Source organism: Gymnoscopelus microlampas, assembly GCF_963454915.1.
Source record: "Gymnoscopelus microlampas genome assembly, chromosome: 5".
Taxonomy (NCBI): domain Eukaryota; kingdom Metazoa; phylum Chordata; class Actinopteri; order Myctophiformes; family Myctophidae; genus Gymnoscopelus; species Gymnoscopelus microlampas.
The window spans coordinates 25448512-25463533 of NC_139942.1; the positions used below are offsets into that span (position 1 = coordinate 25448512).

Below are 15022 nucleotides of genomic sequence, written 5' to 3' on the forward strand. Positions count from 1 at the left end.
TATTCATTTTTCACATGGTTCCTTTGTTGAAAGTACTGTGCACTTACACAAAACATCTACAATTACTCTTCATTTCGTTTAATCTGTGCAGTACAAGTTTGTGGGAGAAACTGTGTAAAGATGTCTTTAACCCTTTTAATTGTGGTTTCATTTTTACCATACAGCATGTTGTGCCTGCTTTAAGTTGGACCTTTTAAGAGGCATATAAAAATGCTTCCCATCTACTACAGATAAGGGGTTATGAGCAGATGATGGCACAATGCCATTAACAGAAATGCATGATACCGTAGTACTGTGGGCAAGACAAATCATGTCAAGGTGTGCACAACAAAAAGTCAAGTGTGCAACGCATTTCAGAGAAAGAAGTCGATAACATTGTTTCTTTTAAATAAACTTTATTCTTAACTTTTCCCAAATACAGTACATAAAAAAGGTGAGCAGAATTGAACATTATCCTTGTGTCAAGACACTAACATTTACACATTAATAAATAAAAAATAACCACGTATAAATAAAAATAAATAAACAAGGACATTATGTGCCAAAAAAATAAAGATTCTTCTGAACTGGCAGATGGCTTTCACAATGTTGGATTTTTGAAAACAATACCTGTACGTTTGTATAATACTTGCATTCAGGGTCACAGTTTTTAAGGATACAACTCTGTGCAGAGAAAGCAATGTAAACCAATGAGGAATACAGTACAACGGAGTACAATTTGTTTTCTTTTATCCATACTAGATATTAATCAGCTAGATATTTAGTATACCAGTTTTATTCAAAGCTTATACCAGGTAGTGAGACTGTAGTGCTATTAGACACATTTTAAACGCGACTCTAGGTAAAAAGTAGATCTCACTTGCAGAGCCCATCTATGATCCCGTTAGTATCTGGTTCAACATTCAGAAAAGGGCTGTTATTGCACCATAGACATCCCTCAGAAAGGCACTTTATCCTCCTCTCCTCCCTCCTTGAACTCCAACCAACCGTTTTCTAGTTTACCGAGCGCAGTCCTTTTCAAGTGCGGCACACACATAAAACTAAGAATCAAAGCCTTTTGGTATCTATAGTTAAAAACAAATAAAAGAGCAACAGGTGGATGTAAAAATAAGTACAGCTGTACAAAGGAAAATACAAAAATAATAATAGTGCAAGATTTGTGGTGCCCCAAAGCCCCTGCGCTATGCCGTGTACCCATCAGTGAAGTTTGTTTCTCGTTTTAAAAGAAAAGAAAAATAATACACTTGATGTTGGAGCATGACTTTCAAACGCTGCTTCTCAACATCAGAATCAAAATTAAGGCCAGGTTTCTTTTTGTGTGCGTGTGAGGTCAAGACCGTAGTGTGATCCTGTAGATGTAGTAAACAATAATTGGCTCGTACATAAAAGAAACAAAACTGTTTTGAACGTGTGCACCATATTCCAAAGAGGCCCGAAAACAGCCTCGGGTAGGAGGGTCTCTCTTTGATCAGAAACTGATTTTTTACCAAAAGTTCTCTTTTTACGAGATCATCATCGTTCCAATGCAAGTCAATGGTCTAACGTGATCTTACAGTCCAGACACTTTTGAACAACACAGCTTAAAAGCACTGCGGCTTTAGGATCAACTTAATCCCATTCGCTGGCAAAGGAACAAAGATGATGATTCACGGTCCAGGTGCCTTTGGGAAGCCATGCCTGGTGGTGTGGGCTCCCAGGGCGAGCATAAAGCAGCAGGCTGGTTGGTTGGTGGCGTTAAGAGATCCAGCCAAGAAGCAGTGGTCTGAGTGAGTGAGGAAAGTCAGTCAGTAGTTTGGGTGGTCCATTAGCCATCTGCCTGTGAGGCATCCATCTGATTTTGGGCAAAGAAGCCTGTTGCATGTCCTCTAGTTTAGGGCAGGCATCAATGCCACCCAGGTAGATGACTTTCGAGGCATTAGCTGGATAGGCACAAACCCTTGACGCAGCAACTACCTTGACTGGTTTATGTCAATCAAGACAGATCTTCTAGCCATCAACCCGATAAGCAGCTGCCTCAAAGGCATCAGTTCACAGAGGACCCAATAAAAAGGTGTCATGTCCCTTGAGGCACCTGCCAAGGAGAAAGCCATCGACCAGTCAAGCCTGCCTTCAGGGTCGTTAACCAGTCTTGGTTGTCTCCAAGGTTATGGGGCGGGCCTGCCGGTGAGGCACGGCGCCCTTCCACCCTCTCAGGCATCGGCGTGGTGCTGCAGCAGCTGGACCACGTATCGGAGACGGTGCCGCAGCTCTGTGGAGCAGCCCATCTCGGTCAGCATGCTGAGGAGGTATGTGTAGGAGACGCGCTCGCGGCTGATGTAGGTGAGCAGGTAGGAGCCGTCGGACGCCTTGCACAGGATGACCTTGGTGTGGTCTGTGTAGAAGTTCACCTGAGAACAAGGAGGATGGAAATGGTGAATCAACAACAGCGTTCATCAAATGCAAGGATCTACTGTGATTATTCACTTTTAGAATAGTGCATATCAATGGGGCTCGGCGATAAAAATCTAATTTACAATTTTAACAACTATATCGATAGTGAAGATATTGTGGGGATGACCTTTTGTGCTCACAAAATACTTACACAATGATATTTTGATAATAATCAATCAGTAATGCATATATAAAAGTGGTTAAAGGTAAACAGTAGAACAATCAGGTAAGTTTAGAAGATTACATCACTTTGCTGTAACACAGCTTTTAAAACCAGGAAAAGACAACACCAAGAAAAATACAAAATCCCAGATGATATCGTATCGATATTAAATCTATCATGATACGAGCCCAGCACTACATTAAAGAAATACAACTGTATAATTAACTGTTGAATATGGGGGTCTAATTGTCAATCGGTACTAGGACCAGTTGTGTCTACAAGTTAAATGCCACAGCACATTTGGTAAAGCCTGAAAACAACCCCTTGTGTTAACTAACGACTGAAAAACTACTGACGTCTTGTGAGCTTGTACATTTTCTGCACGCAACAAAGTGCACATAACAACCCTATGTGGACAGGGTGTCTACCTGCAGGGTGCCGTTGTTGAAGAGCATGACCAGAGCGTGGTCCGTCTTCACCCACTGGAGCAGCAGAGGTGGAGATTGAGCAGCCTCCTCGTCACATTGCAGGTCTCCACCCTGACAGAAAACAAAACACATTCATCGAACATTAGAGCCAATACAATAGGATCAACCTACGACGCCAAATGTAAACACTTATTTTCTAGCTAGTTTCTAGCTGCATTAACTTTAAAGTTCCAATTCAAAATTCTGGAAATGCATTACTCCCAGGCTCAGAGGAATCATTGAACACAGACATATGGCATGCTAATGAGTAAAAATGTCTGATCCGTTGTGGTGACATACCTCCATAAGGTTCTGCTCCATATAGTTTGCCATGAGCACTACAATTTGTTTCTGGCTGTGGAGCTGCTCGGGCAGAGAGCTGGCCTGGAAAGTGAAATGTTTGTTGTTGGTCAAGCAGTAGTGGATCGTCCTGTTGGGAAGGGCAGAGAGGAAAGAAAGAGTATACCATTAGTGAAAAATAAATTGTTTGTTGGGAGGCATCACTCAACTTGAAAAACCAGAACGGCCTCTCAAACACACTGATCAATACAAGCAGCCTTAAGCTTATTTATAACACTCTTCGTCTAATGCTTCATGCTTTCAGGTAAGAGTGAGACTTGGATATAGAATAATTATTAGCGCCTCACAACAAGAGCAGCAGGTAGGTGTATACATGACAAAACAGATAAATGTTAAGTTTGTTAAAGGGTTCTTACTTGCGCTGGTTACAGAGACTAAGGTGCGTGCCCTCGTTGAAAAGCACGCCAACACTGTGGTTGGACAGCTGGTACCCGAAACCGTATTTGTTGGAGTAATCGACCCATTTAGTCACCCACAAAAAGGACTGTGGTCTAGCCAGACAGGGAGGGTTTCTGGATGCTGGGGAGGAAAGTTAAATAATGCGGTTAGATTTGAATAAATGACATGAGGGGAAGGGGGGGGGGGGGTATTTTAGTGTCTGCACACAAATAAGAAATTGCTTAAGTAGAGGAACATTTTAAGTTAGAGATAACTGCAAATATGCCTCAGCAGATATTCTAAGTTGATTGAAATAATGGCTGAGGTAAGGAAAAGCTTTGGATGATTAAACCAAAATGATCTGTGTAATGCATTTCTCTATATCAGAGGAAAACAACAGCTGATGCTGAGGGGAAAACTACTAACTTAAGATAAAAATGTGCATTAGCGTATCCGCAATTTGGCTAGTGTTCATGCTAATAGATGATCCATCTTTGGGGAGTAATCTACCTGAGATGTAATTGTATAATTAAAATGAATCAATTAAAAACAAACAACCATGTCATTTCTCATTATAATAGTGCTGCAGTTTGCGTGAGGATTCTTTCCAGTGCTGTAGCTCTGCAACGCTAAAGTGAGTGGAGTGCTGCTGCCTGGGAAGTGAACCTACCTGATGGCATGGCAGCCAGACAGCTGTTGAGAACCTTCATGGCTGATTCAGCAACAGCTGAAGGGGTCAGTACATCCTCGCACGCTGCTGCAGGAAAAGAAAGTGAGGAGAAGGGGGGGAAAAAAAATACCATTAGATCTAAACACTCCATAGCAATAAAAGGCTTGATATACTTCACAATGTAATGCGTTTTGAGATTGTAGATCGGCTATTTTCAGTGCGCGACAGCGACATGCAATTTAAGTATGAATCCTGGTTAAGATGTTCATATTCAAAATTCTAATACAATGACAGCTGACAAAGACCAGTGTGAAGGGAGCATTGGAACATACGTTCAGTGCTGCTGGCCACGGTTCCCTTGAAAGAACGAGAGATTGACTTCCTGGATTCCTCTTCAGCGGGCGTAGGTTCCAGAGGCACAGAGCTGACCAGCTGACCGTTAGGGGATGGAGTCTGGACACAGACAGACACAGTATTTAGTTTTTATACTTTTTATGATGAACACTCAGATTTTCTTTAGATTGAACTACTGTAATGTTCGCACTGTATTGCCACACTGCGACGGTATGCTATCGCTTTCCAGAACACCCGTTTCCTCATGTCAAGCCTAGGGGTACAATCAATTGTAGCCTCCACTTAACATGTCAAAAAAGCTGCCATTACCTTGCTGCATTTCGAATTTTAAGTTAAAGAATGAATAATGGAAAACCTGTTTTGGAACCGGGTTTTCCATGATTCATTCTTTACCGTAAACATTGAAATGCACTAATGCAGTTAACCCATCGTCATTTCTATGCAAATGTGCCCCCAATGAAACAAACTAATGTACTTGTGGCTAATGACTTGGGCAGTTACAGAGTAAATATATGCTCCTCTGCTACATAGAACACACTCATTATCTGGCCAACAAGAGAATAGTCAGTCAAAAGGTCAAATAATGTAGTTTGCATTGGAATCACACAAGCTCTATAAATACTTGGACCAGTGTGAATAAAGGATTCGCCAGCTGCCGTTCTGGTACGCCGAGTCCCACTTCTAAATAACATGCTCTCAATAGGGAAACCATTCGCTACCTGCCGGTGCTTGCTGCCTTTATGTCCGCAGACTGACTAGTGGCTAATATTTGTTAACCATTTAAGGCCTCTTTTATACATCGGCCAGTCGTTTTAGTTTATGTAACAATTTACCATGTTGTTTGTCAACTAGGGTTTAAGCTTACTCTGATTATGCCTACAATGACATGCCCAAAATAGGGATGCCAGGTTTTAAGTGGCTAATGCTGAATGCAGAGCATCGCTTCTCCCCATCTTCTACAAACAGAATACCTTGGTGTCCCGCCTAATTTTAACCACCAACAACCTACTTTATAGAACGGAAACGTTACAGTAGTTCAGCGGAAATGCAGCCTCGTAACTAAGGTGTTCATTCAAACTATTTTCTGGTCAGCTATAAATATGACTGGCAGGATGCTTGCCTTCTAGCTGTTGAGTATATAACTTAGAATCAGGTCTATTTTTATACACCATGGCCTTCTACAGAGTTTATCAACAGCTTCAGTGGAAATACTACCCCGCCTTAGTGAAACACAACCAAAGCCGTTAACGGACGCTTGCACGAAACTCTTTGAAGTAGGTCTCTTTCATTTACATAATGGAAATCATACACAGAAGACATATCTTAGCGTTTGACAGCAGTGGGGGCGGGTGCAAATTCAATTGAACTAAGATAAGCTATCACGATATGTGGACTTTCTTGTGCTGGAATCCATCCATTTATTTTGCTTACATGATGTTGCCTACTTCTTTGAATAATCTCGAAGCAGTTTTTTTCCATACATCTTTTATGTACCAATGAACGCAAAAGAAATTAATTTATTATAATTGACTAAATCAACTAGTTATATCAACAACTTAAACCCCATTTTATACTTTGTCCGATGTTGACTGTTGCTAGTTTTTTTTTTTACAGAAGCGGGAGGAAAACACTGTACCTCATTAGATCCCACTGTCTTGTAACTGATCTGTCGACTGATGGAACATTTGACGATGCCAGAGACCAGTTTAGAGATGTCCTTCTCATCCTTCTCTTCAGATGGGCTCTTCTCTGCTGAAGAAAACAAGTTGCTCAATTATGAAAATGTTGGGAAATAAACCAAGCTGGCTTGTGCCAATTAAGACAATAGCTTATGTCTTCTGTTAAAAACAGGCATTTCTGACAAAATTCAAAAACAAAATCAAATACGTAAACAGTTCCATCTACGGTTGTGAGCAAACCTACATACATTAATAATAATAACTCTCCATTATACATAGGAGTGTGTGTGTGCGTGTGTGCGTGTGTGCATGTGTGCGTGTGTATGTGTGTGCGTGTGCGTGCGCGTGTGTGTGAGATTGAGATTTCAAAATGTGTGACAAGGTCATCCAAGGGGTGATCTTGCTGCTTACCTTTGGATTTCTTCTTGCCAAAGAGGCTCTTGGCCATTTTGGTGAAGAACTTCTTGGCAGGGCTGGGCGGATGCAGCTCTGGAACTGTCACACAGCTACTGGGAGGCAGCTTGTCAGGAGTGAAACCCTGAGAGCCAGGGAGAAAATAGAGTGGAGGAGAAGAGTCGTTTAAGATGGGGCATGGTAGGCGAAAGATCTGCATTTCAAGCAAGCACTTTGCACAATTACTCCTGCTCCCTACTCCAGTGGTCACATGCTGTTACTGGAAGCCAGCTGGGTAGAATAGATGCATGCCAAATGCAATCATATGCGAGACAATTACACGTAAATTATATTACATTGTGAATGCAATTGTTAAGATTAAGGAGCTTAAAGTGAGGCTTCTGCATTAAGATTACACAAACACAGCATACTTTGATGAAGAACTCATGGTTGAGAATTTGGTCCAGGTTGAGTCTGTCACTGGGGTTCTTCTGGAGGATTGCGGAGATGAGTTTCTGGGCAGAATGGGAGATGGTGGAAGGCAGGTTGTACCGAACCTCCTTTATACATTTATAGGTCTCCTTCAGGTCCAGGGTCTCAAAGGGAGGGTTGCCACACATCAGCGTGTACCTGGTCAACAAGAACCAATATGTGTTAGTCAGCTACAATTTTTAAGTTTGTTTTTTGGAATGGATACATGTCATATCTTGTCGTCGTGCCCCCGCCCCCAAGCTTTAATTGATAATGAATGAAACTCATTAATTCTCAATAAAACATATTTTACGATAAAGATTTAAACAAACATCAATGTAGGTCAGATCCAAACTTAGTTCATGGTTCCGACACAACAAATAATTGTATTTGATTCAGTGTGGCTGTGTGCCATGGTGTAAATGAAAGTAGGTTAACTCACATCACACAGCCGAGGGACCAGACGTCAGACTCTGTGCCGTGACCTTGTCTGTTGAGCACCTCAGGGGCCAGGTAGTTGGGGGTTCCACAGATTGTTCTGTCAGCGAAAAAAGTACAGGATATTCTGTAAGCCTTCAATGTAGTGCTGCAACCATCGATTCGCTTCTTAGCGATTATTCTACCGATTACCTTTTCAATGAATCAAATTAATAGTAGAGAAACATTTTTTATATATATAAAATAAAATTGTTCTAGTGCCAACATGGCAACATTATAGATTTGAAGATGACAAAAGAGGTGAACTGAAACCTTGTAGGCCAAAACACTGAATAATGGGAAGAGGAAAAAAAAACACTGAATGAAGGAAGTAACACTGCATTTGTGACTCGGTATAACTGGTTCGGTTTATAAAAAGGAAAATTGGACCCGTTTGGACATTTTAAAACGGGCCCATGCCTAGTAGTCACTACAGACATTATCTATGAAACTTCAGTAATACAAGCTTCTGCAACGCCTCCAGCACTTCATTAAACGCTTGGGAACCGGTTGTGCCAGGTACTTAGGAATTACATTATACCATGAATGTTGAAAGTGATTAGTGACTGACGTAATGTTAAAACGTTCCAAAATGTTGCATAACGCTATTCATTTAATACTTATACGGTTACGTATCCTATTATATGAACAATGTATCATTTGAACAATGTAAACTACATATCGGTTCTGATGTGCATCTTTTCAGTTTTTTTAAGAAAAAGTTACATTTATTAAAAGACAAAGTAAAAAGGTACAACAAATAAGGAAATGCCCAAATAATAATGTAATCTAGCAGTATAATAAAGTATCCACACGATTAACCAAGTGAATGTAGACATGTCCATTTAAACATTGTTCCAAATACAAAATAACATTCCATTATTAGTGTGGTTGCCCAACAGGGCAACCAGACTATTGTTATTGATAGAAAGTGCGGTCCAATACTTTGGACCGCATCTCCTCCCACAGTTTTTATCCCCTAATGTTGTGCCATATATCAAAATGACCGTCTAAATCGGGAATCGTGCGCTTGTATTTTGCTAAGAGATTGGTTAAATAGTTTAATTGATATTGATTTATTAGTGCATTAAATTTCCCCATCCACTTTAATGTAAAAGTGAAAAAACTCAAATTCAAGTATTTTTCTCTCAGAAACCTTAAGAGCTAGAGTTATCAGATTTGGAGGGACAATTCATAATTAAGTCCCAAATTATTTAAAAAAATATCACACCATTCGGCCATGGTGGCGCTATAACAGCCCCCTTTACGTTTTGGCCCGTAACTCTTGAACCGTAGGTCCTAAAATCAAAATTTCTTTTCACCTGGATTCCTTGGGTCATGACGCATCTCCCCATATAGGCCACGCCCATTTGCGTCAGGATAGATTTTTTGATATTGATTGATTAGTGCATTAAATTTCCCCATCCACTTTAATGGGAATTGCAAAAACTCCCATTCAAGTATTTTTTTCTCGGAAACCGTAAGGGCTACAGTTACAAAACTTGGAGGGGAGGTTAATAGTTTTTTGAAAAATTATTAAGAAAATAATCACACCAGTCAGCCACATGGTGGCGCTATAACAGCCCCCTTTACCTTTTGGCCTATAACTCTTGAACCGTAGGTCGTAAAATCAAAATTTCTTTTTCCCTGGATTCCTTGGGTCACGACGCATCTTCCCATATAGGCCATGCCCATTTGCGTCAGGATAGATTTTCCGCCATTTTGAATTTTCTTCAAAACACACTTTTTGCTCCTTTTCCTTCAATTTTTTTCCAAATCTCACACAAATCGGTACATGTGATCTATGGACCCATGCGATAAACCTATCCAAGCGGAATTTTGATAGTCCATACCGTCCGTCCGTAAATGGCTTCCAAAGTTAGCGGGAGGGGCCCGTTTGACCAAAAATGCCATAAATCACGAACAAAACGTCCGGTCAATCCCAAATTTGAATCACATGTCGAGGGTGGTATACTAAACCAATCCCCAAAAGCATTTCTACTTTGGCTTCACCCGGAATCCCGTGCTTGTACCTTGCTAGGAGATTGGTTTTATAGTTTTATTGATATTGATTTATTAGTGCATTAAATTTCCCCATCCACTTTAATGAAAAAGTGAAAAAAATCAAATTCAAGTATTTTTTCCTCAGAAACCGTAAGAGCTAGAGTTACCAGATTTGGAGGGGAGGTTCATAGTTTATTGCAAAATTATTGAAACAAATATTACACCATTGGGCCTCATGGTGGCGGTATAACAGCCCACTTTACCTTTTGGCCTATAACTCTTGAACCGTAGGTCGTAAAAAAAAAAAGTCCTTTTCCCTAGATTCCTTGGGTCATTACGCAACTTTCCATATAGGCCACGCCCATTTGCGTCTTGATACATTTTTTGATATTGATTTATTAGTGCATTAAATTTCCCCATCCACTTTAATGGGAATTGCAAAAACTCTCATTCAAGTATTTCTTACTCGGAAACCGTAAGGGCTACAGTTACAAGACTTGGAGGGGAGGTTAATAGTTTATTGCAAAATTAATTAAAAATAGATCACACCAGTCAGCCACATGGTGGCGCTATAACAGCCCACTTTACGTTTTGGCCTATAACTCTTGAACCATAGGTTGTAAAATCAAAAATGTTTTTTTTCCCTAGATTCCTTGGTTCATGACGCAACTCCCCATATAGGCCACGCCCATTTGCGTTAGGATAGATTTTCCGACATTTTGAATTTTTTGCAAAACACACTTTTAGCTTCTCCTCCCACATATTTTGTCCAAATTTCACAGAAATAGGTACACATGATCTCTGGGCCCATGCGGTAAACTTATCCAAACGGCATTTTGATAGTCCTTACCGTTCGTCCGTAAATGGCTTCCAAAGTTAGTGGGAGGGGCCCATTTTACCAAAAATGCCAGAAATCACGAACGAAACGTCCGGTCAATCCCAAATTTAAATCACATGTCGAGGGTGGTTTACTCAACGAATTCCCAAAAGCATTTCCACTTTGACCCAAAGGGGCCGCCACATATGCACAAAACGTAACCGTTTGATGCAAAAACATGATTTTTGGGGGGAACAATCCTCTCATAATGTAATAAAAGCGATATCAGGAGTGACGTGACAATACGATTGGCCCATTACATTTGTGGGAGGGGCCTATTTATTTAGTGGGAGGGGCCTATTTCCTTAAATCAAAACGGCACGTATCACGAAGGCAGATTCCGATCGTTACCCGATCCCAATGGCACGTCGAGCGGCCTCCGACGGTATTCCTCTCGGCGTATCCCTCGAGTCCCCGCGGCCGAGACCCGCGACCGGCGTGGGCGCAACCACACTTTGCAATTTCCCAGAATTGCGACGCGTCTAGTTTAAAACGGTCCTCACTTTTTCCTCTGCTCGACTGTCTCCAGCTTGGCAGCAAGGCCAAAGTCTCCCAACCGTAGGTCCATGTTCTCGTTGACAAAGAAGTTGCCTGAAAGAAACAAAGGCGTTTGCCCAGTCAGCATTCCATACACCACAGTTGCACATACCAAAAGGCAAAGTGGATTCCTCACATGCCACTGTTGAGGAATTTGCTCGAATGACATAACACAACATTGTAACGATAACATTAACACGCTGAAAACTGGTAAGAGAATTTAACGATGACAGATGCAGTCATTGGCCAAAACAGGTTGGTGCACGTGTCCAATAAACTCGTCAACTGTGCACTCTTAACCTCTAAAACCCTATGCTTAGTTGACCGGAGTCCCCCCAGGGCTCTATACTGGATCCACTCCTTTTTTCTGACCAATACAAATCTCTTCGGTGAAAATTGAGCTTATCAAGCTCACAACGCGTCACGAAACTGCGACTCATTGTGAGCTGCCTTGTACATCGTGATCTTTTGCCGAACGCTCACCCCAGAATAGGGATGCTAGGGTTATGTGGTCACAAACATACCTAGTTTGAGGTCTCTGTGCAGGATTCCTCTGTTGTGGAGGTATTTCAGGCCCGATATGATTTGTCTGAGATAGTAGCGCACCTCTGGCTCCGTCAATGTGTGCCGTGCCTTCCAAATGTGTGCCAGTGACTGCAGAGGAGACAGGACAATGAGTACAGTCTAGCCTGGGGCTGCACAAAGCCGTGATAAATGCAGCAACTTGGCCGATAGGCGAGGACATAAATTCAAAAGGGAGATGTGCTCAGTTTATCTCTGACTGCACCACTGCAGAGTACACATACAGTAGCGAGCTGTAAACACACACACACACACACACACACACACACACACACACACATACATATACAGTGGGAGAGTCATCGTAGTCTCACCTTGCGACTGCAGAGCTCAAGGAATATGTAGATATTGTCTTGGTCTTCGAAGTAATGGGAGAATTTGACCACATGCTTGTGTGACAGGGTTTTGTGGAGCTCGATCTCATTCGTGATCTGTTGGGACAAAATGACAGTGCAACTGAAGCAACCGACTACCATGCAATTCAGGGGATGCACAGGGGTTGTTAAGTTGGGAGGGGGCAAATCATTTAGGATTGTATACCTTGTCTCTTTGATGCGGCTTCGACACCCTGCTCTGTGGAATCACCTTAACGGCATACATTTTGTTGCTGGCCTGGTCTGTCATCTCGTAGCATCGTGCAAAGCCACCCTTTGAGAGATTAAAAAAAAACAGACATTAACATTCAAGACAGGTCAGTTATGGTGGCTGTGGGTTGTAAAGCTGCAACAGCAATCGATCATTGGTCTCCGTGGCAAAAGCCTCTGATCCTTCGATCAATAGCTGTGCTATGGCCAAAATGATTCGACAACAATGTCATAGTCTGCTCTGCAAGGCTGGCAGGGAGACGAAGGGGCTTCACATTTTGGGAAATGATCCATCCAACTATGGCATCTGATCCAAAAACCTACTGGAAATGCTTCATCATTCAGTAAATCAGCATGCATCCATCTAGATTTAATCAACATAATTAATTGGTTATTTGACCAGAATAGAGGAATGACTGAAAATAAGCTTCCATGTAGGATATCTGATCGTTTATTCGAGAATGTGATCAAACAATTCAGCTTGTCGGCCTGAGGGATGAGGCAGACTGAGCTACTGCATTCATTAACCGTGAAATTGACAAGACGTTCAGCTATGCGGCAGCAGGAGAACAGGAGAGAGAGAAAGGGACTTGGCTAGCTGCCTGAGAGCAACGTTTGGATGACGCGCAACACGTTGATATATTACAACCCACTCCATTCATAATATAAATACAGGAGATCACACTAAAAATCACAGTCGAAGGAGTCGTCAAATCGCGTCGGAATGAAAGCTCGTGGATGTTTACGTCGCTAATTGATCACATTAATTAGTGGCTGTCCTTGGAACAAATTCTGGTCACCCACACTAAATAGTGACACTGATGCCTGGGGTTTGTTGAATTGGTGAGCCACACACACAGACACAGGTGTGTGCGGACACACCTTGATTCATTCAGCTATGAATGACGCACTCGACTCAAATCAACCACGAGGTCATTCATGACTTATGATTTATTTAAAACCGAAAATAGCAGATGTACAAGCTCATATGCGGGGCCCTGTGAGCTTGTGGATCTACCATTTTCGCCATGCGCCAGTGTCGTACGATGAAGGCTGTATTCCAGCTTAAGGAATTGAGTATCTTGGGAGTCGGTGATGTTTTTTTTAGTAGTCGCATGAAGGAATGTTGTCACCGTTAATGTACACTTCAATGCTACCAGAAGCGACGCTGATCAACTGCCGTCTCACCTAAACGCGTGCGATCGAAGCGCCGATACACATGATTGATACCCATGTTGTCAAGACGTGTGATCATAATATGAATACCTTTCCCAAAAGCTTTCCTTTGCTGTACGATCGGCCCGTCTTGGCGTCGGTCACCACCTGGGCGACCTCCGCTTTGATCTGCTCCGGTTTGTTAGTCCTGCTGCTCTTAACGGCTGGCGGTGCTGGTGCTCCTCCAGCACCACCACCTCCTCCTCCACGCTCCGGACAGGGCTTGAATAGATCCGCATTCATCGTGTGGCAGGACGTGCGCTGGGCCGCCGTGAAACAACCCCCGGTATCCATATATAGGCAACAAAACAGGCGATAATTCACAGTTATATTGTAGAGATGTCCTCCTCTCCTCAGTGTGTCGGTGGTGGCCGGCGCAGTGGGTGATCACGTCCACGGTACCCAGATGCTCTCGTGTATCAAGTCTGGCTGCGGCGCGGCTCCAACGCCTATATACGCAAACGTCACGGGCGGGGGGCGGGGCCGATGGTGGATGGGTGGCGCTCAGCGTTGCCATATTTTTGCGAGAGAAATAAGCAGCCAGGTCAATGAAAACAAGCCCAAAAGAAGCAAGTACACCACATGACCACTTACAAACCTAGAGGTCCCTCACATCTAGTAGCCTACAATATAGGCTATATACAGTATTATTACAATTGTTGTGGGCATGCACATGGCTACAAACAACAATGACAAACGCAATGCAACAACAGAGGCCGCACAACAGATGAGCAGAGATATTGTCATACTTTTAGTTATGTGTGGGCATTCAATTATAGATATACACTACTATGCAGAACATCATAAAAACAGTACAAATACGAAAAACATGTACAGTAAACAGTTCGGGGCGGGGGGGGGGGGGGCAAGGGTTTGACCTTTACAGGGGCCACTGCCAGTTTCAAATTGCAGCCACCTGTAGGTACTCTTTTAGGGCGGTTTTGTATCGAAGGAGAGTAGGGTTTTACACTCCTTCACAGCTTTTGGCAGGGCATCCCACATTTTAGTGGCATAGCAGGAGAACGAATTCCACCCCTTGTTTTGCCTTGCTTGTGCCAAATCTGGGTTGGACGTGATCAGTGGAGCTTCATAGGAACCACTATGAATTAAGTACAAAGGACCCAAATGGAAACAAGCCAATGGCTTTCTTGTGTGTTTTCATTCCTGTTAGCTGACCTTGTATTGAACTGTACTTTCATGTGTTTTTTTCTGCAAACTTCCAATAAAGTATTCAATCAATCAAACCAATATTTTCAAGCAACTTTATAGAAAAACAAGCCCAATGTCGCGTATAATAAGCGGGCATGGCAACCCTGGTGGCGCTGGGGGGAGAAACTCCACATGATTTGCCCAGGCATGTTCTCAATCATAGATCCATCCG

The 15022-nt window shown here is 42.4% G+C and overlaps 1 protein-coding gene across 3 annotated transcripts; it reads right to left on the bottom strand.

Moving 5' to 3' along the window:
* Positions 1-384: 384 nt before the first annotated feature.
* plk3 (polo-like kinase 3) lies at positions 385-14052 on the bottom strand. Of its 3 annotated transcripts, none has more exons than XM_084057836.1 (15): positions 13693-14052; positions 12383-12490; positions 12157-12273; positions 11785-11914; positions 11227-11314; positions 7808-7903; positions 7326-7524; positions 6913-7039; positions 6459-6571; positions 4801-4921; positions 4469-4555; positions 3777-3939; positions 3361-3490; positions 3022-3132; positions 385-2387 (listed from the first exon to the last, which is right to left on the bottom strand). In XM_084057836.1, exons 1-15 carry the CDS (start codon positions 13933-13935, stop codon positions 2190-2192), a joined length of 2031 nt encoding a protein of 676 aa, XP_083913962.1. In that variant the 5' UTR covers positions 13936-14052; the 3' UTR covers positions 385-2189. The 3 variants fall into 3 exon arrangements, with proteins under 3 accessions (XP_083913962.1, XP_083913961.1, XP_083913960.1); XM_084057835.1 differs by having other exon boundaries at positions 4469-4552; positions 6459-6574; XM_084057834.1 differs by having other exon boundaries at positions 6459-6574.
* Positions 14053-15022: the final 970 nt, after the last annotated feature.